At 40.7% G+C, this 25,440-nt stretch overlaps 1 protein-coding gene across 2 annotated transcripts in view; it reads left to right on the top strand.

Annotated features, from left to right (window-relative positions):
- The window catches only part of MYO1E (myosin IE), a 155,864-nt gene that overhangs the window by 62,200 nt on the left and 68,224 nt on the right, over window positions 1-25,440 (top strand). For both annotated transcript variants that reach the window (XM_026648261.2, XM_026648262.2), the window contains exons 3-12: window positions 712-801; window positions 1,736-1,830; window positions 13,349-13,436; window positions 17,605-17,694; window positions 19,437-19,568; window positions 20,050-20,184; window positions 21,923-22,055; window positions 23,168-23,364; window positions 24,683-24,763; window positions 25,128-25,214. In XM_026648261.2, the coding sequence (XP_026504046.1) occupies window positions 712-801; window positions 1,736-1,830; window positions 13,349-13,436; window positions 17,605-17,694; window positions 19,437-19,568; window positions 20,050-20,184; window positions 21,923-22,055; window positions 23,168-23,364; window positions 24,683-24,763; window positions 25,128-25,214 (1,128 nt within the window). The remainder of the gene's footprint in view (window positions 1-711; window positions 802-1,735; window positions 1,831-13,348; window positions 13,437-17,604; window positions 17,695-19,436; window positions 19,569-20,049; window positions 20,185-21,922; window positions 22,056-23,167; window positions 23,365-24,682; window positions 24,764-25,127; window positions 25,215-25,440) is intronic.

Here is a 25,440-nt window from a genome sequence, read left to right on the forward strand (position 1 = left end):
TTTTGGGACACTCCACATATGGTAACCCTAGGTACAGTAGTCTGGCAAGGTTGAGAGCCACTGCCCTACAACACCATTCTGGGGTGCTGCTTTCACAGTAACTTGCCTAGAACAGTGCCACCTACTGAATCACCAACACCACTTCCTGCAGCACCCTTAGTAAGTCTCTCATCAGAGAACTGACCCAACCTGAGAGTACGCTGCTTAACATCTGTACATCAGGTAGCTCCACTGAAGTTTACACCACTGAGAGTTCAGACGGTCCCTTTAAAATGCTGCTTTTTGTCATGTTCACAGCAGCTAGTCCTTCTCAAACTGTCAATAAGACACCACAGAAGAGGCTAAACAGTTCAAATATATCATTTCCTTTTTTGTATTTTTACTGAAAGTATCTTTTTTTTGTCCTCAGATACATGCTCCTGAGTTCCACGCTTAACTTAAAAAAATTAAAATAAATATTTTCTGAATCATATGCAATATGTTTGTATTTGTAAGCCTCAGTAATATAATTCTTACTATTAAGGATTTTAGAAAGTTATTGTTATTTAACAGCATTGATGGGAAACCCAATTTTATTTGTAAAGCTTTGTTTTATTGATAGATATTTATAGCTCAAAATATTATACAATACATCACCAGTAATAAGGTAATGCTTTACGAAATTATAGCCACTGAGGAAGTCTCATGAACCTTAACTGCTCTTGAATACAGACATATATTGGATCTGTGTTAATCTCCGTGAATCCTTTCAAACAGATGCCATACTTTGGAGAAAAGGAAATAGAAATGTACCAGGGAGCTGTAAGTAAAGTTATAAGATAAGATATTGCAGATATTCAATTGTATGTAAAGGTTCTTCTCTCTTTGTTTAGACTAATGTGAGTCTGGTTTTGGTGGTGGTGGAACTTACTGGCCTAGAATAACTTAATTTGAATGCAGCATCTAATTTTAATGTGATCCTGCTTCTTCTTTTCCCTCCATTTACATGTTGGATTCACTGAGACAGAGTTAAGCTTGCAAAACAGATTCATTTATTGATTTAAGTTTGACCAAAATTAGTTTTCCCACAGCAGACAGTTCCCCTATACAAGAGGAATTTTTCACTAGCTACCTACACCTTAGATCTCTAAAGCTGGACACCAAAACACAGAGGCACACAAAATTAGAGGCCAGTTTTGAAAATGGGCTGTAAGTATGGGGCAGAGGGAGGGCACTAGGACATAGGTAACTCAATCTGCTGCACTGGAATCAGGCATGTCCATAGACTGAAAACTACATATACTATTCAGTCTGAATGGGCTCAGGGGTCCGATGTGGCCAATCAGCCTGAGGCTCTCTGCAGTGGTATAGCCTGTTTATTTGTTATCTTAAGGGCACTTCTGAAAGGGGCATAAATTATGTGAGTTTCTCTTGGACAAGTATGTATTTAAGTATTCTACATTTTTAAAATAGGGTATTTACATATCTCAGTCAGGACAAAAATTATGGTTGAGAGATCAATAACAAATCTCAACAGTGACAATGATTATTGGTTTGCTTTCATGAAAAAGGCTCCTTAGAAAGAACTTGTGCTGATTTTAATATGTAACTGCTGAAGTCTGAGGCTCAATTTAAGATGCAAAATTTTCTGTCCTAGCAAGAAACTCTTCCATGCGAAATACTTATATTATTTTTTTCTGTGGTATTTAATGTTCTGTCTGAAATGTACATTATATTCCCCAACCCCCTCCCATAGGCTCAGTATGAAAATCCACCACATATCTATGCTCTAGCGGACAACATGTACAGAAACATGATTATTGACAGAGAAAACCAGTGTGTCATTATCAGGTAAGAAACAGCTGTTCACCTATTAGAGCTGCTAGTTTAAAGCTTTCTCAGGAGGAAGGAGGATCTCATTTTATTGCTAGATTCCCTTAATTATATAGAATTATCCATTTGTGTGTGTGTTGTGGGGGATCTCAGATCATATTGATGATGTATTATTTATTTTGGAACTTTAGAACACTGGGAGCATTATGGAACTTTCTAATTGGCCACAAGTGATGTCATAGCTATGTTTAATAATGCCCAGTAGATGTACAGGCTGAATGCTTTCCCTTATTTTTATATGTTAAAAATTCAATTTCAGAAAAGTAGCAAGATACTCAAGGAATTTTTGCATTTCTCATGTGGTTAAAGTCACTTGCTCTTTGGCCTTGTGCCTTGTAACACCCCCACAAATATACTATAATCACCCACAAATAGGACCCCCGTTTGTAATTTCTTACTGCAAAATTATAATGCACTGTACACTCGCAGTCAACTGCATTCAAGCACAAATGCAACCTTCCAGCACGTCGTCTGGTAAAAGAGGTTGAGTCTTGTAAATTCTTTGAGGGCATTACCATGCTTCTTTTTCTCTTACATCAATTTTATATTAGTAGTACTAATACAAATCTTTTGTGTCACTGAAAATGGACTATTTCAGGATTTTTCGGATCCTCATTTTTGTTTTATAATGTTACCTTCGTTTGTAGCTTAACAAAAAGAACCCTTCCCCTCCTCAATGGCTCTGGAGAACGTATATGAAAGGGACATGGTTACAAATGAAACCATGCTAGACGGTTTAAAAACTGACTTTTCATAATTTCCCAATCAGCTCTATTCAGGACTTCCTTTCTACTTCATTCCCACAGGGGTTTTGCTATATATGAGGTCATTGTTAGTGGGTTCTACTGTATGTGAGGTTGCTACTCTGGTGTCACCTTTTAAAGCTGCCCTGAACCTTACTTAGTTTGTTATAAAGTCATCACTAAATCAAACAGTATGTCTATAACTTCCGGTCTGAACCAAAAAAGTATTTGGAATGACTCCTCAGCTATGCCCAGGAAGTCTTCCACTGTCCCTGTCCCCACCTTAGTTTAGATCAGCAGAAAGGTATTTTAAATTTGTAACAGCCCTCAAAGAGTCCTCTGGCTTGTGGGGATAACCAGAGAGTTCAGTCTACTCTGGCCACCCCTCCTATGCCAGGGGCTTTCAGGGGTGGCAAAGAGCTAGCTGTGTCAGCCAACGTTTCCTCAGACCAAGGAAACTTACAGGCACCTGGGAAACTTTTTGGCCTCTTTGTGTCACTGGAGTGGTGCAAAGGAGCCAGAGAGGGGCCAGGATCTGAGTCTTTGTATCTGAAGGTGTTCCTCATACAAGGTTTTCTGCCATCATATTGAAGGCCATAGTGTGAAAGCAGAGATCATCTTCATATGTGTCACAGATGAGCTGCACTTGAAAGCCTACCAGGAGGAGTCGTGTGAAAATTCTTCCTACTTGTGGAATTTCTTTTTGAGCTGTGACTCATCGTCCTGGCCAGGCTCCCAAGGGTGACATCCCACAATAGAAAAGTGTATGGGTGCTCCTAGTACTGGAAAACAAGAGCATGTAGCTTCTTGGAAATAATTGATTACACATGTGCTCAGTCTTCCCCCACTCCTCTGCCTTCTTTTTAGCAATACTAGAGTTATTTGGTCCCATTTCTACGTATGGTTTATAGTTGTTAGAAACAAGTAAATTTTGTTTTGCTTTGAGCTTTGGTCCTTCAAATCCAGAGCTTGGGGTAGTTCATATGCAGGTCCAATTTATCTGAATCCCCAAAATTTGAGGGTTCAGAAAAACAATTCTGGATTTGACCTCTATAAGGACCAGGCTTTCAAACATGCCTAGCACCCAGAATATCAAGGCCTTTGGAAAATCTGGCCAGTTATTTAGGTGCCTGAATTGTGACCGCTGAGTTCTTTTATAAAAGCCAGACCCTGATTGTGGGTAATGAGCTCTTTTGAAAGTTTGGCCCATACTGTAAATAATGGATGGTTTGTGGACCCTGAGACGTGTGCACAGCCTCATCACACTCTTCCTGTGTTGTGCTTGATACATTTGAAGGGTATAACAAGAAGGAAAGAAGAAAATCATTTTCATTGACATTATATACAAAATGTTCCTCTTCTTTGATGCATGTTTATTTTTCCTAAGATTATTTTTGTGAGATAAACACAGGAAAAGCAGAACACTACATTTCCAGATGCTTTTTATGTTGGTTTTTGATTTTGGGGACAACTCTGAATGGTTCATTGCTGGGTTGTTAGATTTGTCAAATCAAAGAATTCAGCTGGTCGTACGGTTCGTTTTAGTTCATTTTATATTTTTGTCCTCTTGATCAAATTCCATGTACATTGCTTTGGATTACTCAAAGATTCTTCTGATTATAACATCACAGCTCCTAATAGTTACAAGATGCAAAGCTGATCCACCTCTCATTTACCAGTCTGAATTTGGAGTGACTCTACTGAAGTCGATGAAGTTATAATGATGTAAAGGCACACCAGTCTCTTGCTCTGGCATTGCCAGAGAAATGCTTCTGTGGGTAGCCTATTAGTGAGCATTCTTAAAAGATATCCAAAATAGGTCCATCTCTTCTTCCGTACCACTTGTTATAGGTAGCTGTGCCCATTCTAGGACTTCTTTATTACTGATTATATCAGGCCATTTTACTTTGAACATTCTCTGCAGACACCTGTAATGAAAGCTGTTCAATTTGCATTGGATGGACTTACTATTTTCCAGGACTCTGCTCCATAGAAGAGGACACTTAGGACAGTGTTTCTAAAGATCTTAAGTTTGGTGGTTTTGTTAATCACATTGGACTTCCCTACTGTATTGAGTTTTTGAAATACAGCAGTTGCTTTATCTATTCTGGACTTTACATCAAACATGGAATCTCCAGAATTGTGAATGATACTACCCACCTAAGTACATTTAGTAATGGTTTTCAAGGCTTTACCTTCCAAGTAGATAAAATCATTGGTAGGTAAATTAATTTTCATAACTTCATCTTTGATTTATTAATAATATCTAATGGCTTGGCAGAATTTGCAAGACCATTTGTCTTTTGCTGCATATCTTTAACTGATTTATTCATAAGACAGATGATGTCTGCAAAGTCTAAGCCTCCAAGCTTCCAGTCTATTCATGCATTGTCCGTTTCCATACTGACAATCTGTCACATAACAAAGTCAATAGCAATGACAAACAAGATGGGGGACGAGATGCAACTTCGCCTGACGATACTGTTAACATTAAACCAGTCCATTAGCTTCTGGTTTATCTTTACTGCACATTGAATGTTCTGATACAAATTTTTAATAATTTGAATGAATTTGAATGATTTTGTTGTTTTATATTATCTGTCACAGTGATTCTCTATCTACATTGTGGAAATCCACAAAACTCAGGACTACTGGGGGCGGCCATTCATTGCTTTGCTCTACAATATTACACAGGATGAAGAGCTGGTCTACACAAAATCAATTTGGCAAAAACCAAGTTGTTTGTCTCTAAATCTGCTTAGGGTGATTGCATAGAAGACTTTCCCCTGGGACTGAAAGCGGCATAATCCCATGCCACTTGTTACAAAACTCAAATATCCTCTTTGGGGGAGTTTGATTATAATCCCTCTTTTCCATTCTTCTGTGGTGTATTCTTTCTCCCAGACCAAACTGAAGAGGCATAGCAGGATTTTCATACTGTCCCTTCCACTTGCTTTAAGCAGTTCTGCAATTTGATCTTTACCTGGCAATTTATTGTTCTTTCATCTTTCAGTAGCTGCTTTAAATTCATCCAGAGTAATTTCCTCACAGAGACATCAAACGCTTCTGTCTTCTCTACATTACTGAAGTTAAATGTTATTTTTGGTGAGAGTATACTAAGAATGCCATGGAAATGTTCTGCTCTGGTTTTCTTTTATTCATCTAAGGTAGTAAGGGTTTTCCCTTGTTTATCTTTTATTGGACCTTCCCTTCTGCAGCTAAAATCTCAAGCTATTCATTTACTGTTTTGAAAAAAAGGGTTCCCCTCTCCTTTCACTGATGCCATTTCTGCTTCCAGTGCCTGTCTATCGATATATGCTCTTTTATCCTTCCTGGCTGATAGAAGGGTGAGACAGCCAGTTTCATCTAGTTAGAAAATACTGAGTCTTGTCATATATCTTTCAAGGGAGAGACAAGCCTGTTTTATTTGTGGAATAATTACCATGTGTGTTAAGAAAACTGTACATGTTTCTAATTATAGCTGAAGAACACTGCGCTATTATGAATGATTGTGAACAATGTAAACAATGAGGCTATTCAAGGGTTGGATTCTTCCTGGCCTGGATGCAGGTGCACAGTGTGTGTGTGTCCAGGTGGAAGGGGGAAGGGAGCAAGGAGCCTTCCTTAGCACCATTTGTGTGGCCCTCGTAGGTGCTAGGCAGAATCGCAGAGGCCCTGTGATCAGGAGAAACAGGGATTTCTCTATCCCTCTTTTCCCAGGGCTGTGCAGTGCTGTTTAGAGGAAAGAGGGCAGGAGGGGCAGAATGTCACAAAAACGTGGTTTGCATCTCCATGAAAGGCAAGAATGACGTTGAACCAGCTGTTCACAAAGATATGTTTGCAATGGAATATTAATTTATAAACATGAGACAGTTCTCTATTGTCTGAGCCATGCAGATGATGGGCAAGTCCTTTACTCCGCTTGTCCATGGCAATTGAGTGGTTAAAGAGTTTGGATATTTGACAATTTTAGTTGCTAGTGCATGCATCTGAAATTCACAAGAGGCAGCAGATCTGTCTGTGCACTTGTTCCCATATATGGAGGAGAGTGTGATTTGCAGTGTAGCCATAAAGGCCAAAATGTTATTCACATTAAGCGGTTTAGGCTTCAGCAGCGGTTTGACATTTCATTTCATTTCATTTCATTTCATTTCACTGAGTTTTGCTAAGGCATACGCATGGTGATTTATTTAAGTGCATATTATTGGATCTGGCTTCTGTATCCCACTCTAATAGCCTGCTGAGCTGTTCCTCCTCCCCGTCCCAAAGAAAAAAATGGCTGCCCTTCAATGGATACCTAAGAACTGCCAAAAAAACACAAAAACGATTCACTCGGCTGAGATTTGAACTATGAAGGGTTGTCTGGTGACTTGTTTTGATGTGGTTTTTAATTCCCTCTAGAGCATCATTGTCTTGTGATCAAGGCAGTGGATGTTATGATTAGTAATTTCCTGTTTTGTGTGAGATAATAGATATTTTCTTCAGATTGTCCTTAAAGGGGTATGTTTCTGCAAAGGTGGAAGGTTTATTTCCCTTTTTTATCAGTTCGGGCAACTTCTTCCATGAGGTGTTTTAATGTGCTATGAAGAAATTTCTCAATTCAAGTCTCTCTTCCTGTTCTTAATATCAGCTTAGTTATCATCTGCATCTGGTAATGTTTTCTTACAAGAAGGCTACCTATCATCACCTTAGGATGGTACAACAACTTTACTGATATTAATTTACTTTAATAGAGACTTCTCTCCACTTTACCCCTTTCAGTAAAACAATCTGACTAACTCTTTATCTTAAATTGATTAAAGTCAATTTAAAAAAATCTGGTCCTGCTGCTGCATTGTAAAGCCCATGCAAGCCTCAAACAATTGATTTTTTGAAACTTGTGCAGCGGAGAATGCCGCTGGAGACGTGATTGAATCTTACCAATAGCAGCCACTCAGGAAAAGGCATTCACACACAAATCTTCAACGTGTTAAGGAACCCTGGCAAAAGCCATCAGCAGTACGGGGGAGAAATATTTGTGTAAGGCAAAGCTGATGGGGATGCTTTGAACAAAACTAAAGAAATGAAACTTTACATGTAGACTTCTCCAGACACAGCAGAATAATATTTTACATCTGCAGTGTCCTTGGTTGGTAGATCTAAGAGCGCTTTGTGTACATTAATAAAGTTCCTCAATGTCCCAATCATGTAGATAAGTATTATCCCTCCCATTCTGCAGATGAGGAAATTTGTGCACAGGGTTTTAAGTGACTTCCCTTAAGTCACACAACAAATTAGTGTCAGAGGGGGGCATAGGAGTCAGAAGTCTTGACTCCTAATCCCCTATTTTAATCACTAAATTACCCTTCCTCTCAACAATGAAGAAGTGGAAATAAGTTTCTACATAATTCTTTAATTTTATTCTGAGTTCAGTGAAGTTTTAAGAGACTGTGTTGTGCAAATTTTGACTCTTTCAGAGTAGCAACTACTACTGGAAAAAATTGTGTAAACCTATAAAGTATTTTTTAATTATTAGGAACATATCAAGAAAGTGAATTTGATTTCCAGTAAGGAAAGACTACAGGTTGAAAATTAATTGTCAGTGCCACTAACCATTTATTTTCCATAATCCATTTTCTTCCTTTTTCTTTTAGAATGTATACCATGTTTTCTCTCCTGTTTCATTTGACTCTCTTTAAAGAATGAGATACAATATGAGCTTAGATACAGCTTGGTTCTTATTGATAATATAACATGGAACAATCAGTTGCACACATACAAAATGGGAAATGACCGCCTATGAAGGAGTACTGCGGAAGGAGTACTGCGGAAAGGGATCTGGGGGTCATAGTGGATCACAAGCTAAATATGAGTCAACAGTGTAACTCTTGCAAAAAAAGCAAAATATCATTCTGGGATGTATTAGCAGGAGTATTGTAAGCAAAACACGATAAGTAATTCTTCCACTCTACTCCGCACTGATTAGGCCTCAACTGGAGTATTGTGTCCAGTTCTGGGCACCACATTTCAGGAAAGATGTGGACAAACTGGAGAAAGTCCAGAGAAGAGCAACAAAAATGATTGAAGGTCTAGAAAGCATGACCTATGAGGGAAGATTGAAAAAACTGGGTTTGTTTAGTCTGAAGAAGAGAAGACTAAGAGGGGACCTGATAACAGTTTTCAAGTACATAAAAGGTTTTTACAAGGAGGAGGGAGAAAAATTGTTGTTCTTAACCTTTGAGGATAGGACAAGAAGCAATGTGCTTAAATTTCAGCAAAGGTGGTTTAGGTTGGACATTACGAAAAACTTCCTAACTGTCAGAGTGGTTAAGCACTGGAATAAATTGTCTAGGGAGGTTGTAGAATCTCCATCATTGGGGATTTCTAAGAGCAGGTTGGACAAACATCTGTCAGGGATGGTCTAGATAATACTTAGTCCTGCCTTGAGTGCAGGGGACTGGACTAGATGACCTCTTGAGGTCCTTCCCAGTCCTATGATTCTGTGATCCTGTAGGGAACTGTTTTAATTCTTCTCATGTCTCCATACTTTTAAAAAATAGCTGATCCATACATACTGCTTTCTTTCTTCCTGCTTACTCAGCCAATGTCCCTCATTTTAGTCCCGAAATTACCTGTGCTCCACACAAATTGGGAACCTCCTCATTCTTATTGTTGAAGTTTGCTTATATCAGAAATAAGGAATCATGTAACTGAGGTTACAAAGTAGTTTGAATAATTTTTTGTGTATCCCTCATTTTGAATATTTGTCACACATTGTGGTTCCCCACTGGGGCCCTGGTAGGTTGAGAGGTATGACTCCCAATAATCTCATAACTAGGTAAAAACAGTATCCAAATAGGGTCAGCTGTTACTGGAGAAAATAGATAGCACTACAGAAATGCCTGCGTTACAGAAATAAATACACCTCTACCCCGATATAATGCAACTCGATATAACATGAATTCGGATATAACGCGGTAAAGCAGCGCTCCAGGGGGGGCGGGGCTGCGCACTCCGGCAAATCAAAGCAAGTTTGATATAACGCAGTTTCACCTATAACGCAGTAAGATTTTTTGGCTCCCGAGGACAGCGTTATATTGGGGTAGAGGTGTAACTAAACTTTAGGTCACGTTGCAAAAACTTCCCTCTTTGATATAGTTTTTCCACCATAATCAGAATATTCCCCTGTTTAAAGAAAAAAGCCAAAGTTTTCTTTAATCTAAGAAAGGGCCAGAGCAGACGATTTAATTAAGTCCACTAGGGACCTAGCTTTGCTAAGCTGTTTAACATGGACACACTCAGACACCATGGTGATGGGTGCTAATATAAACCCCAAGATAGATAGAATATTCTCATAATGGGCAAAATTCATCCCTAGTGGAACTGCACTGACCTAATGGGAGTTAAACCAGAGATGAATTTGGGTCCATTGATATTTGTTTCCTATAGTTTCCACAATGTGCTAGGTACTACACAAAGAGAAAAAAAGGACAGACCATCCCTGCCCCTATAATATGTTTGCATATTTATTTTAGACTTGCAGGATCCTCATTCATCTGCTTTTCCAACCTCCTTCAGTCTATTTCTAGGTGTTTAAGCGTTTCAGTCTCCAAAGTCATACAGTTGCAGGGAAGACAATGCTGAAACTTCGCTCAGGTCAAACTCAAAAGTGAACTGCACCCATTTTGTGCAACACAGCAAAATGGAGGCTCACGTGATGAAAGGCAGCTGTTAACCTTCTGTCAATGGCAATCCTCATGCTGAAAAGTGACTTGGAGCCCAGTCCTGCACTCCATACCAAAGAAGAGCTTCCATTTGCTCAAATCCTGATCTCAGTTATAGCATCAGGGCTTCTTAAGTTGCACCCAGCAGTAATGGTCCTTAAGAGCTATTCTGACAAATGGAAATCCGTCACTGTTCTCTCGCTGCCCTAAAACTGGCAGGGGAAGTGGTGTCAGGGGCATGAAGGAAAGATTCCTTATATCTCTAAATCCCGATAGCCGGTTATTCTGGCTATTGGCTGTTCTGCACTGATGGAGCAATGCAAAGCATTTGGTGGGTTGGGAAAGGACCTGACTCTTGTATCAGCACAAATTGGGCCCACAAAATAGAAGGAAACATTTCAAGGTTTACTGCTTCATGTTAATGCAACAAGATGTTTTAAGAGATGTTTAACCAATGTTTGAGCAGTTTGGAAACCGGTATCGCTAGAAAAAGCTGATGCTGCAATTACGTAATTCAGATTGCTTTTGACTGTGATCTGAAATGGTGTGAGGATTTGAATACCGTATTATAGACATGAAGTTTCTTCCTAGATTTTACTAGTGTTGCGTTTGAGTTTCTGTGTACCAGTTCTCTCAAAAGTTTGCTTCACATTAGAAATATTTAGTAGAAACCTATCAAAATCTGTTACTACTCTCTCCAATAGGAAATTGGAAAAGGAAAATATAAATTAGTGCTGTTCACTTCAATTTTAACTTTTAGTTTCTTTTTATATTTGCTTGAGGTTTACATTAGACCAGGGGTTCTCAAACTGGGGGTCGTGAGGTTATTACATGGGGGGTCGCGAGCTGTCAGCCTTCACCCCAAACCCTGCTTTGCCTCCAGCATTTATAATGGTATTAAATATATAAAAAAGTGTTTTTAATGTATGGGGGGGTCGCACTCAGAGGCTTGCTGTGTGAAAGGGGTCACCGGTACAAAAGTCTGAGAACCCCTGCATTAGACACTAGCTCAGGTATCTGATTCAGGTTGGATGGATTTATCCTTCCAGCTTTTAAAATTGAGTATCCACTCTGGCCAGACTTTGCTGTGAAGAACTGCACTTTTGCTATTTTTAGCTTTCAGACTGTTGATGTAGACTTCTAAATGCAAAGATTACCCTCCCTACTGTAGTGAATGTAGCTGTAATTCAGATTTTTCCAGAGGATAAAGCCAAATGGCTGCATTCTCTTCTTCATGCTGATTAGGGTTAGATGAAGTGATTCAAATAATAAAATAACTGACCCAAGCCTTCACCCAGAACTCAAACTGAATTCAGAAAAAAAATTGTTGAGCGGTTCAAAAATTATTCAGCTTTTTAAAAATTGTTTAATATTTGATCTGTGCTTCCTGGTTGTTATCAGGATGAGAAACCAATGTGGTGAAATTTCTGATGGCTCTTCTTGCAATATTTTTACATTGACTGGAAGCCCAAAGGATGAGGCATCTTACGAGAATTCCAGCCTGGTTTTACAGACCCAAAAGGGCTGGATAAGCATCTGAATTTTTGAGTGCTTATCAGAACTGAACCTATGGGAATTTGGCCATGGTTGATGCTAATGGGGAGTTACACATTGGCAGCAACTGGCAAATCCATTCTCCTTTCCAACAGAGGCGGAGGTTATCCTGGGAAACATGGGGCAGGACTTGAGCAGGGCATGCATTTGGTCCACACCCAGGCACAACTGAGCATAGTCTGACCCATGGTATCAAAATGTGTTGAATTTGTTCAGAGACTTGAGGATCACTCAGACTTTTATGCATGAGGACAAAAGATTTCAAAATACAACATTGTGCCCTCTCACCACCATCTGTATGGGACCTGATTTGTCTCATCAAAAGTGGTGTAAGCTGGGTTAACTGCGCTGAATATGAGGACTAATGTGACTTGCACCAACACCAGTGTAAATTAGGACTAATTTCATTGAAATCACAATTTTCAAGTGTGAGATCAGAATCATTCCCCATATGTAGTATCATCTTAACTCATTCCAGTTCAAACACAGAACCTTTTATTTCCCCTTGAGAGGTCCTGTGATCTTTGTCCAACAGCTAGCAGTAGATGAAAGGGACTCCTAATCTGTTGCAAGATGTATCCTAATGTCACCACTGAAGTGAAATATTTTAAAGGAAGAAATTGTGAAAAGTTAGAGTATTAAGCCTTCTCGTAGCCTGTGTCAAGAGGCATAAGACCAGGAAGATAGTTCTCAGTGAGTCATTATTAATCACATCCTGAATGACTATTTCATTTAGGAATGCCTAAAAAAAAAAAAGACTCCTGTGGGATCTAGGCAGATGGCTTCCCTTAAAACATAAGGCTGGGATTTTCAATGGAACCTAAGGGAATTAGGCACACAAATCCCACTAAAATCCAATGGGAATTGGGTTCTTAGCCCCTTGAAAAATTTCAACTTAAGTATATTAATTTCTCTGTTTTAATACTTTCCCTTTTTATATGTCTGGTGGAGATTTTGTGAGTGTGTATGTAACATTATTTATTCTATGTCATTCAGTGACAAACATGCCCCAGAAGTATCATATTAGAATGTTATATGTCATATTCTATATGCTGTTAAATCACCTGATTTAAATTTGGGGCATATTTATTATTGTGGTAGCTCTTCTTGGTTAAACAAGGTAAATCTCAAGCAACTCCAGTAGAAACCTGAGTTACTCTGTATTTATACTTGTCTTCACTAGAGTTATTCCTGATTTAGTGTATCAGAGTGTAGAATTTGGGCCTGTGTTGGAAAACCTTTTGGTAGGAGTGACAATTTATCTTCCTTCTTTCAGTTACATTTTCCTCAGTGTTTCCTTAGAAAACTAAATCATGAAGGTCTAACTATCATTAAACTTTTATTTTGGGGTAATCTCTCTATCTACACAGTTTTAGTGCTGCTGAGCATGGTGGTATCCCACATTTTATCAAGTTCCATGTTGTTTTCAGGTCTGAACCACTTAACAGATGTGTATTTGTGTTCCCCTCCTCCTAGTGGTGAAAGCGGTGCTGGAAAGACTGTAGCTGCTAAATATATAATGAGTTACATCTCTAAAATATCGGGAGGTGGCCCCAAGGTACAGGTGAGTTGATATAGTGTAATGTTGCTGTAAAGAAACCATGTCAAATCTTATTGTATAGCCATAGTGCCAGAGATGACACTTAGGAGGTAAATGGCTGAGCACACATGTACAGCCAACATAGATCCCCTAGCATAGAAACTGGTGTGTCTCTACTGCACAAACAGGTCTTCCAAAGTTCAGGTATCCCTGAATTGTACTCTGTAGGGGACGGATGAATAGGGGCCAAGGATTCACCTCTGAACAGATCTGCTGGTCCTCCACCTGTGGATGGGGAGTCCATAAGATGAAAACCCATTAGTCTGAACAGACTCCTGTGGAACAGCTTCAGTGTTAATGCTGAATTATTTAAAGGTTAAAGATTTTTGGGAAAAAACATTCTTTAATGGAATTTATGACCTCAAGATGTAGGGAGAGAAGTTTAATTTGTAGCAACCAAACATTATTTAACAAAATCTCAGAAAATCTGCTTTTTCTACAATGTCAAATATGAATTTGTACTAGACCTTTCAGATCCAGATAGAATTGAACTGTGTCTCAGTGGTTCAGATCTCCCATTAAATCATGGATTTGTGTTCACACATTAAAGAGAAAAGAGAAGGACTTTTATTAAACATCATTTTAAACAAATTATCTAGTAGGAAATGTAATTTCTGGGAGCTAGCTAGAATGGTGAATAGTTGCTTGTTAATAATTCTGAAACCTCTGTCTGCACTATCTACACAAGCATTTTAACTAAAGCTAATGCAGTAAATTAGCCATATAATTCCACTAATGGAGTTCTATGAGATCATCAGCTGATTAACAGACAACTATTCTAGGTAAGTAGCGGCTACCCTTTACCAGTATGCTTTTTTTTTTCCTGCTTACCATAATACATTGGCCTTAGTACAAACTCTGATGCTGATTATGTTCTTCCTGTTTTTTTGGGAGACAATGATACAGGGAACATTGCACAGTCATTCAATAGCAAAGGGAAAATATGCATTGTGTTATTTTTGGAGTGGACTTAATCACATTATAAATAATTGTTTCAATTATTTAAGTAAATCCCAGCTGTTCCTACAAGATGCAAAATAAACTCAGCAGTTACAAGTCATAGCTGATTAAACTGATACATTTCCTTGAGTAGTGTATTATTTTTGTGTGAAATTCAACCCTCCCTACACAAACCTGAATATAGAAAATCATAGAATATCAGGGTTGGAAGGGACCTCAGGAGGTCATCTAGTCCAACCCCCTGCTCAAAGCAGGACCAATTCCCAACTAAATCATCCCAGCCAGGACTTTGTCAAGCCGGGCCTTAAAAACCTCCAAGGAAGGAGATTCCACCAACTCCCTAGGTAACCCATTCCAGTGCTTCACCACCCTCCTAGTGAAAAAGTTTTTCCTAATACCCAACCTAAACCTCCCCCACTGCAACTTGAGACCATTACTCCTTGTTCTGTCATCTGGTACCACTGAGAACAGTCTAGATCCATCTTCTTTGGAACTCCCTTTCAGGTAGTTGGAAGCAGCTATCAAATCCCCCCTCATTCTTCTCTTCTGCAGACTAAACAATCCCAGTTCTCTCAGCCTCTCCTCATAAGTCATGTGCTCCAGCCCCCTAATCATTTTTGTGGCCCTCCGCTGGACTCTTTCCAATTTTTCCACATCCTTCTTGTAGTGTGGGGCCCAAAACTGGACACAGTACTCCAGATGAGGCCTCACCAATGTCGAATAGAGGGAACGATCACGTCCCTCGATCTGCTGGCAATGCCCCTACTTATACAGCCCAAAATGCCGTTAGCCTTCTTGGCAACAAGGGCACACTGTTGACTCATATCCAGCTTCTCGTCCACTGTAACCCCTAGGTCCTTTTCTGCAGAACTGCTTCCTAGCCATTTGGTCCCTAGTCTGTAATAGTGAATGGGATTCTTCCATCCTAAGTGCAGGACCCTGCACTTGTCCTTGTTGAACCTCATCAGGTTTCTTTAGGCCCAATCCTCTAATTTGTCTAGGTCCCTCTGTATCCTATCCCTACCCTCCAGCATATCTACCACTCCTCCCAGTTTAGTGTCATCTGCAAACTTGCTGAAAGTGCAGTCCATGCCATCCTCCAGATCATTAATGAAGATATTGAACAAAACCGGCCCCAGGACCGACCCGTGGGGCACTCCGCTTGAAACTGGCTGCCAACTAGACATGGAGCCATTGATCACTACCTGTTGAGCCCGACGATCTAGGCAGCTTTCTATCCACCTTATAGTCCATTCATCCAGCCCATACTTCTTTAACTTGCTGGCAAGAATACTATGGGAGACAGTATCAAAAGCTTTGCTAAAGTCAAGGAATAACACATCCACTGCTTTCCCCTCATCCACAGACCCAGTAATCTCCTCATAGAAGGCAATTAGGTTAGTCAGGCATGACTTGCCCTTGGTGAATCCATGCTGACTGTTCCTGATCACTTTCCTCTCCTCTAAGTGCTAGTACACTAGTTTTGAGCAAGAAACTAACACCCTGATCCTACTCCCATTAAAGCAAATGGCCCTTCCACAGACAATGCTTCAAACTACGGGCTGATGCCTCTCTGCACCTGCTAGGCTGAGTTTTATGATCATTGAATCTGGGTAAGTGAGAATCCAGTGGCCTCCTTGTGATCTGCTCCCAGCACTTCTCTCCTTGCTGTCTGATTCGGAGCTCTTACAGAGCTACCACTAGCCCATTTGCAGTCTTGAGCTAGCATTCCTTATGCAGGCAAAACTCCCATTGACTTGAGGAGTTTTCCTTCTTTTAAAGAATTGCAAGATTGGGCTCCAAGGTTATAGGTTGAATTAGTAAGCAGTTATTTCATAAACAGGACATAAATACTTTGAAACCGAGTGATGATGTGTATAGTGTTAAAATAATTATTGTTCCCCATCTTGATCACCAGATGCTTTGCACCATTCAAACATAGCCTATGTATTTTGTCTCAATTTTTAATTATTCAGCAGAGTTCTGAATCTGCTTTTGAAGCCCTACATTTTCCAAATTCTCTACCTTCTTCCATTTTATCTATTTGCCATTGTCCTCAATATTCCAGTTTCCTTCTCTACTTGTTTCATTACTTCTTTTTTGGACAGTAGGCCTTATTTAGAAGGGAAGTTAAAGGCAAAAAGGATAAAATGTGGCCAGAAATGTTGCAATCTTGGGCCAGATTGTGCCCCCAGATACACTTGGTAAAAACCTGGAATAACTGTTGATTTAATGTAGATTTATATGCAGTAGCTCAGGTTAGAATATTATCCTCAAGGTTTTTTGTCCAACTCAATCTAGCCATAATCCAGAAGTTTCTCAGATAAATGTACTTAGTGAAACAGAGGAACATAGGATTCACTATACAGGATCCAGACTATAGTCCATCAAGTCTGGTAGCCTCCTCCCAGTGCTCCAGCAGAAAACTAACCCCTTTCTCTCTGGTCCTCCTTCCACTCCAGTAAATCACTCAGCCAATTGTGAACTGTTCTACATGGATATTTGTTATGTTTTAATGTTCCCTAGAAACGGGGTTTTAAAAATTGTAAGCTACCTACTAACAAGGGGAGAAACTCTACCAGTTCAGGCGTAGGAGGACTCTACCAGCAAGGCCAGTGGTAGTGGCTTACTGGTACTAAGGGGTGGGGATCTGCACCACTTTGCTTTTCTACCTCCTATATTCTTGTCCATCCCCCCACCTTCCTGGCTGCTGCGAGAGAGTGAGAGAAAAAGTTTCTGTTACTTTATCCCTGACCAGAGTCTGCCTCTGCTTCAAACCCTGTGAGCAGCAATGAAACTGTCAAGAAACAGGTCAGTTTCATTGTGCTCCTTCTTGGCATAGATATGAGCAGCAGCACTGGCTATCTGCAAGTTCAGGAAGATGACTGCATCAGTTTATGTTCTGCTTAAGTTTGAATGATTTTCTTTACAATCATAAGAACCAGAATTTAGAAAATAAAAAATAACTTGCATTCTGCAGACGTGATGGTATAGATTTCCCTTCACCTGGCCAAGAGGATATTCTAAAGCCTGCTTGTAGAGACAGGCATCCTTGCACCTTATATATATGTCAAGTTCACAAATCATGGCTTGTATGAATGCTCCAAGACCTTGATAAAGAACCCAAAGCAAATTTTGTTGTTGTTGTTGTTGTTGTTTAAAAAAATTTCAGCATGTGAAGGACATTATTCTGCAGTCAAACCCTTTACTGGAAGCCTTTGGGAATGCGAAGACTGTACGGAACAATAACTCCAGCAGATTTGTAAGTTCCTCTTGCAAAAGATTGCTTTTGCTTCTAACATCTGTGGGTTTGATTTGGGCATCTTTGGCTTGGTCTACACTTACCCCCCAATTCGAACTAAGGTACGCAACTTCAGCTACGTGAATAACGTAGCTGAAGTCGACGTACCTTAGTTCGAACTTACCTCAGTCCACACACGGCAGGCAGGCTCCCCCGTCCACGCCGCGGTACTCCTCTCGTCTAGCTGGAGTACCGCAGTCGACGGCGATCACTTCCTGGTTCGACTTATCGCGTCCAGACAAGACGCGATAAGTCGAACCCAGAACTTCGATTCCCAGCCGCCGAACTAGCGGCTGGGTGTAGACATACCCTTTGTGAAGTAAAATGCTGGTTTTTATGTAAACGGAGAGGTACACATTTCCAGGTCTCCTAGATGTTATTGCAAATGTTTGTTTCTATTACTGTTTGGGCAAAGCTATTTGTAAGCAGTCTGAGGTGTAAACAAGACAATTAGCAACTTAACTGGGGGCTAATCTGCACTGAACTGGAAGGTATGAGCATATCTATTTTCCAGCCCATGTAATAATTAGCTGTGATTTTTTTTTTTTTAAATGGGATGGAACAATTGCTAGGCTTCACTGCTGGGCATGAAGGTTATTCATCTTTCCAAAAAGCAATAAGGAATTGTTTTCAGCACTTGATTATAAATGTTATACATACTAATGGGAACTAACAACTACATATGCAGAATAATGGCCTGATATTGTACCCTAAATTCAGTTTTAAGTAATGTAGCCCTTACAACATTTAATTGGGAAGAACCACCATGTATTTATAAAATATAGTGAAGAGAGAATGTGAGCAAAATTACTGTACATATGTGGGACCAACTGCCCTGCTTGTGTAAATGGGCACAGCTCTATTTAATTAAAATGGAGTTTTACCCTTTTACATCAGCATGGAATTTGAACTGTACTTTTCAAATGTTAGGCCCGTGTTGAAAATATATATAGATATATATCTGGATATAATAGAATATAAATGTCTTGACAGACATTCAGATGTAAAGTGAAATAAAATATACAATGAGGTTATCTGACACATCCTGCAAGGGGGGAAAAAAATTCAAAATTGTAGATATCCTTATTGTTTTCCAATGTATTTCCCCTGCTGTGACTACCTATATTAGCAGTGACCCTTGCTTGACAAACTTCTTCCCCTTTTGCTCCCCTTAGTTATCAGACCTTTCACAAAATAGAAGTAAAGGGTTGACATGGGTTACTAATGCATTTCCTCAGTCCACCAAGATAAAAGGATCATTGATATACATCACCTGGAAACAGAAGGCTGTATTAACCATATGGTTTATGGAGTTGTAAATCTACTACACTGGAATAGTTCCCACCTACGTCAGTAGTAAATTTAGCCATTGGTGTTTCATTTCTGCAATTTGCCTAATTTACACCAACCAAGTAAGGCAGAAGAAAGAAATCCCCCAGTTAGTCCTTACATATGGGTTAGTGTACATCTTTGTTCTAATGCACTACAGAATTATTATGTTGGGTTTAGAATTAGTAACTGGACATGGAAAAGTGGGGAAGAAAGTAATTGTTTCTTAAGAGTCCAGGCCTAATTTAACCTTGAAAGACTGAAGTAATACAGAATAAATATTCGAGTTAGTTTCCTTGAGTTATACTGCAACAGGTGTCTGCTTTAAGCTTAGTTTTTATTAATTCAAAAACCTCTATAATTATTTGTTACAGGGGAAATACTTTGAAATCCAGTTTAGCCCAGGTGGGGAGCCTGATGGTGGAAAGATCTCCAACTTTCTCCTGGAAAAGTCTCGGGTGGTAATGAGGAATCCTGGAGAGAGGAGTTTTCACATTTTTTACCAGGTCCGAAATGTACAGTTCCTTTCGCAGTTATTTAAAAAATACTTCTTCCATTTCCAGTTTTTCCTTTATATTGGTACATCTCTCAGTGAAGTCATGCTATTGATTGTATGTTTAAAAGGGCAGTCTGAATATTGCTAGGTACCTTCAGTTGCACACTAAGGCATTGTCTAACATAGACCCATTCAGTGGCTTGAGTCTCTTTCCAAATCCAGAAAACAGTAGACTCTCAGTGAAGTAACAACGTGATGTATTTCTAAGGGCCAGCTTGAAAATTCACGGTTGCCTCCCACATGGAAGAGTTTAACAGAATATAGTAGATAATTTCCCTGCAGATTTTTTAACTGTCCTGTAGAGAATGATCACTTCTGTCTTCTCTGACATTACAGCCTCAGTCACCTGTTCAAGAGCTGTCCCTCCCCAGTTGGAGAGAGTTAGCTGTGTAATGGAATCATATCTGATTTCTGGTGTTTTTCTTTTGCAGCTTATTGAAGGTGCCTCCTCAGAGCAAAAACACAGCCTGGGCATTACCAGTATGGATTACTATTACTATCTGAGCCTCTCTGGATCCTACAAAGTAGATGACATAAATGACAAATCTGATTTTCAGGAAACTCTGGTGTGTTTTTAAAATCAGTGCTCCATGTGTGTATATTCATTCAGATATACCTTTTAAGGCAAACAGTTTCATATTTACAGACAAAGGAAATGTGGGAAGGAAAACCACATGCTGCAAAAACTCACCCATATAATTTTAATTACCCCTTTATTATGAATGGATGTTCTTTCTGGGTAGCACTCTGATACATAGGCGCTGACTCCGTGGGTGCTCTGGGGCTGGAGCACCCACGGGGAAAAATTAGCAGGAGCTCCTCAACCACCGGCAGCCAGCTCCCCCTGCCCTGCCCGAGTGCGCCGTGTTCCCGCTCCTTCCCCTCCCTCCCAGCGCTTCCTCCGCCACCTAACAGTTGTTTGACAGCACTTAGGACTTTCTGGGAGGGAGGGGGAGGAGTGGGGATGTGGCGTGCTAGGGTGAGGAGGCGGAGAAGAGATGGGGCAGGGGTGGGGACTTGAGGGAAGGGGGTGGAATGAGGGGGCGGGGCTGGGGTGGGAAAAGGTGGGGCAGGGACTTTGGGGAAGGGGGTGGAATTGAGGTGGGGCGAGGGCAGTGCAGGGGCGGGGCTGGGGATGTCGAGCTCCCACGGGGCAGAGGGGAAGTCAGTGCCTGTGCTCTGATAATTCTGCTAAGATAGCCACATAGGAGACAGTACTTTTTGTCAGGGATTTGTTGGACATTTATTTTAGAGGTACAGATTCAATAGAAAAGGAGATCAGCCAGTGAGCAGCAGGTGGAGAAAGTGCATTATGAAAAATATTAAAATACAGCACAATGATTAGCTTCCACTGAAAAGTGAAAATTGAAAAAAAGAAAGCTCTCTACTGTATATAGTAGCATGCACTGAAGGCTGGAGGAAGGGACTGAGGGCTTGTCTACATGTACAGCGCAATGTAGCGCTTTAGTGGAGACGCTACTACGCCTCTCCTGTCGGCATAGTTAATCCACCTCTGTGAGAAGCGGTAGCTGTTTTGATGGGAGAAGCTCTCCCGTTGCCATAGCGCTGTCTACACCAGGGGTTAGGTCAGTATAACTGTGTTGCTCAGGGATGTGGATTTTTCACACTGCTAAACAACGTAGTGATACCAAAGTAAGTTTGCAGCGTAGACCTGGCCTGAGAATCCGGAGACCAGGGCTCTGCATCCAGCTCTGATATTGACTTGCTGTGTGACCTGTGGCTAGCTATGTGGATGCCTCTGCCACTTCCAGTGCAAAACATTATCTAAGTGCCAAGAATCATCATTATTACTGTACCCAGCCTATGTGGGACTTTGGCAAAAATTACAGATTAGGAATCAGATTTGTAAAAGAACCATTTACTACACTTCGTAAAAAACTATTCTGCAGATCAGTTATTTTGTGACTGGCTGAAGTGCACAGCCTAAGCCAGCCAAAATGTAACTATTCTAGAATCATGCAATATGCAGTTTTCACTTTTGTTAGGTCTAAATCATCTATTTGTGTAACAGGAATAATATTTTTATAATACAACATTGTCTTAGAATCTGTGTCTCCTTCTTTAGCGCCTCAGTTTCATTTTAGCATATATGATGAGGTCAGCTAGAGCTCACATCCTGTTGATGAAATTCTGTGGAAACTTTAGTGGGATTTGGATGCCTGATTGCTTTAAATTCTTTTGAAAATCCCAGACTTAATTTTTTTATTCCAATTAATTATTCATGGTTTGTGAAAAATATGGTGAGTGAATAATGTTAGTAACTTGATGTCTTTCTTTTCCCAGCATGCAATGAATGTGATTGGCATCTTTGCAGAGGAGCAGACATTGGTACTACAGATCGTGGCAGGAGTGCTGCACTTGGGAAACATCAGCTTTAAAGAAGTTGGCAACTATGCTGCAGTGGAGAGTGAGGAGTGTAGGTAGTTCTGGAAACAATTACAAGATTAATGATGATGCAACAGGCTGAGGCCCAGATGTTGCAAGGTGAACTGAGTAGTGAGCTGCTTATCCAAATACAGTAAATCATTTCTCATGTTCTGGGATTGCTAATTCAGTTTCTCTTTCAAAAACAATATGGGGCCATAGCCCGTAGTTACACCCATGCAATCTTATCGATTTAATTAATGAGAGGTGGAGCAGCAACTCCCTCCAGAGCTGGCCTGGGTAGCCAGAGCATAGATGCTTGGGGCAGGACCGGCTCCAGGCACCAGCCGAGCAAGCTGGTGCTTGGGGCGGCAGCTTGTAGGAGGCGGCATTCCGCCCAATCCTAGGGCGGGACGGCCGCTTTTTTTTTTTTTTTTTGGTTGTTCTCCTCCGGCCGCCCTGTAGGGGGCAGCGGTGTGGAGGACAGGAGCGCCCTGCAGCAAGCCCGGCAGGGCAGCCCGCGTCCTTCCCTCCCAGCCGACCGGAGCAATGCAGAGCGCTCCCGGCAGGGGGCATGGCGGGAGGGGCTGCGTGGCAGCGCCCCGCTGAAGCCTTGGCCGTCCCCCTTCTCTCTCTCCCCCCGCTCCCTCCCTCTCCCCCCGCTAGCCGGGGCACATCTGCAGGGCAGGGAGTCCCCCTGAACCCTGGCTCCGGCCGTGCCGCAGGTTTTTTTTTTTTTTTTTTTTTTTTTGGCCAGAAAGCCAGAGCCGGCCCTGGCTTGGGGCATTGTCCATATTCCTACCCTATCCAGGCATTAGATAAAAACACCTGCTGTCTTTTAAAAATTGTCTTATATGTTCTAAGGTTTGAGGTAAACAGCTGAAGAACTTTTTTGGGATGGGGTGCAATTTATTTAAGATACATCTGAGTGTAAAGATTTGAATCATTTCTTGGAAGATTTAGAGAAGGTTTTGAGCCAGAAGTCCCATTTTTACCACATCCCACCAGGTTTATTTCTGCTGACTGCTACTTGAGATACTTGTGGGTTTTCTTGTTTTTTGTTTGTTTGTTTGTTTGTTTTTTGTTTTTGTTTTTTTGGTTTAAATCTTTAAATCACCATCCGTTGGTTTAGTTCAAAAACAACAACCCTGGTTGTTCTTGCAGTTTTGGCTTTCCCTGCTTTCCTCCTGGGAATTAACCAAAGCCGCCTGAAAGAGAAACTGACCAGCAGGCAGATGGACAGTAAGTGGGGAGGCAAATCAGAGTCCATTAATGTGACGCTTAATGTGGAACAGGCCTGCTACACCAGAGATGCTCTAGCCAAAGCCCTTCATGCCCGCATCTTTGACTACCTGGTGGATGTAAGTTCAATTTTTTCTGATTATGTCACTAGGGTTAAATGTTGAAAGGAATAAATATCCCATGTGGGCTTTCCCCATAATTCTCTGCTTTTCGCCATTGTACCCTTCCCCCACTGCACTACATTTCCTCAAGCCTTAAACAGCTGTTAATTGCTAACCACTGTTGTACAGCCCTCTCCATGCCCTCCCCCCTCCACACACACAAGCAGGGCCCCCTGGTGGCTGTCCTAGAGCAGGAATGCTGAGGGCAAGGAAAAGGGGTGCAGGGAGGCTCTTCCATGCAGTACTCCTGCACTGGAGGCATCCTTAACTTGCTTGCGTTTCTAGAGCATTTAGCTGGGGACATTATAATGATAGTGGCAGCACTGGATGGCACAACAAGGGCATGGCCATGGAACTCGAGACAGTGGCTAGAAGGCCCATGCTACATCTTTTGAAAAGGTTTAACTGGCTGGTGAGTGCACCGTCTCCAGCACTGTTAGAGGCATTATGCCTCAGCCTCCAGTCACTGCTGCCCAAGTGGTGTACCACGTTCTCCTCGGCCGCCTGCCCTCCCCCATCCCCAAAATACAGCTCACGCTTTCAGAGCCTTAATGTGACCTATAGTGTGGGGCACTCTCAGGAAAGAAGAACAATCAGGTAATGAAACTCCCAGGGGGAGTGGTCACAGCCTTCCTTCATTGTCCCATTCTTGCTGCTTTCCAGATGCCATTCTACTCCCTTTCCCTTCCTCATGTGCAAGGTAGACTCTTTTCAGGAGGAGACTCTAGGCTGAAATGGGAAGGGAGAAACATCAGATATTGGACAAGATACTGGGCTAGCTGGAGCAAAGGTTTGTTCCAGGGAGGCATTCCTATTTTCTTATAACTGCCTCACCATGGCAGCTCCCACTGCCTATAGCAGGTGTCACTGGTGCCAGCAGCTTAAAAGAGCAAAACAAGGAAAAGCAGAAATTTAAAAAGTTTAATGGGAAGAATCAGATTGCATATCAGCAGAACTCTAACTATTGAGCTTTTATAAAAGTTCCTTTTATTTCTTGTTTGCCTGTTCTATTTCTCTTTTTAAATGGCCAGTAACTCTTTCTAATGAGAAACAGATTTACAGGTAGTAGCTCTGAAGGCTCACTTGCGTGGATAACAGGATAATGTAATACTCATTTGCTAGCTGATGACAGAGTTTACCTTTTTAAATAAAGTGAAATACGCTTGCGGGGAGAAAAGGGGAGTTTCATGCTTCATTTTTTCAGTTCAAAGTTGCTTAAGGGTTTAAACTGTAGTTTGTTTTGTAAAAAACATGTTTTTTCTCTGTTTTTTATTAGTCCATTAATAAGGCTATGGAGAAGGACTATGAAGAGTATAACATTGGTGTCTTAGACATTTATGGCTTTGAAATATTCCAGGTAAGAGTGCAAAATTCAGGATCTGAATTGACCTGATGTTGAGAGGATTTTGTTTTTAAACTGTGTTCAAAAGAAAGTAAGGAAACTGTCAGCTTCCTGGGCATTCAGACTAACTGCAGTGCCCAGTGGTAATAACTCACATAATAAAAATGAAGTACTGAAAACAGCTTCAGAGAATCTAGGTCACTAACCTTTACACTGAGGTGCTGACAATACACGGAATAACTAAAATCAGCTGCCAGCACATCACTGAATATGTTCATTAAAACCTCTCCAAAAGTTGCTTATTATAAAAAAAATCAAAAGCAGTTGAATGTGGAGCATGAGACTAACATTGTTAATATTTTTCTTTGTTTTACTATAGAAAAATGGTTTTGAACAGTTCTGCATCAACTTTGTTAATGAAAAACTGCAGCAGATTTTTATTGAACTGACACTGAAGGCAGAACAGGTACCTACACATTCATAATCTCTGATTTAAAAATTCACAGAGTTAGCTGTCGCCCTTTTGTCTGGTGCTGGACTGAGGTTTCAGACAAAAATTTGCCTTTTTGTAAAGCAAGACAACAAAAAATCATTGCAGTTGGCTAACCTTGAAAATGTAAATAGCATCAGTTGCAGACACATTTATCTTCCAATACAATGATACAAAGGTGAGTCTCTTGCATACAGGGCCG

This window comes from Terrapene carolina, unplaced genomic scaffold (genome assembly GCF_002925995.2).
Source record: "Terrapene carolina triunguis isolate 2854851 unplaced genomic scaffold, T_m_triunguis-2.0 Scaffold67, whole genome shotgun sequence".
NCBI classification, from domain to species: Eukaryota; Metazoa; Chordata; order Testudines; family Emydidae; genus Terrapene; species Terrapene triunguis.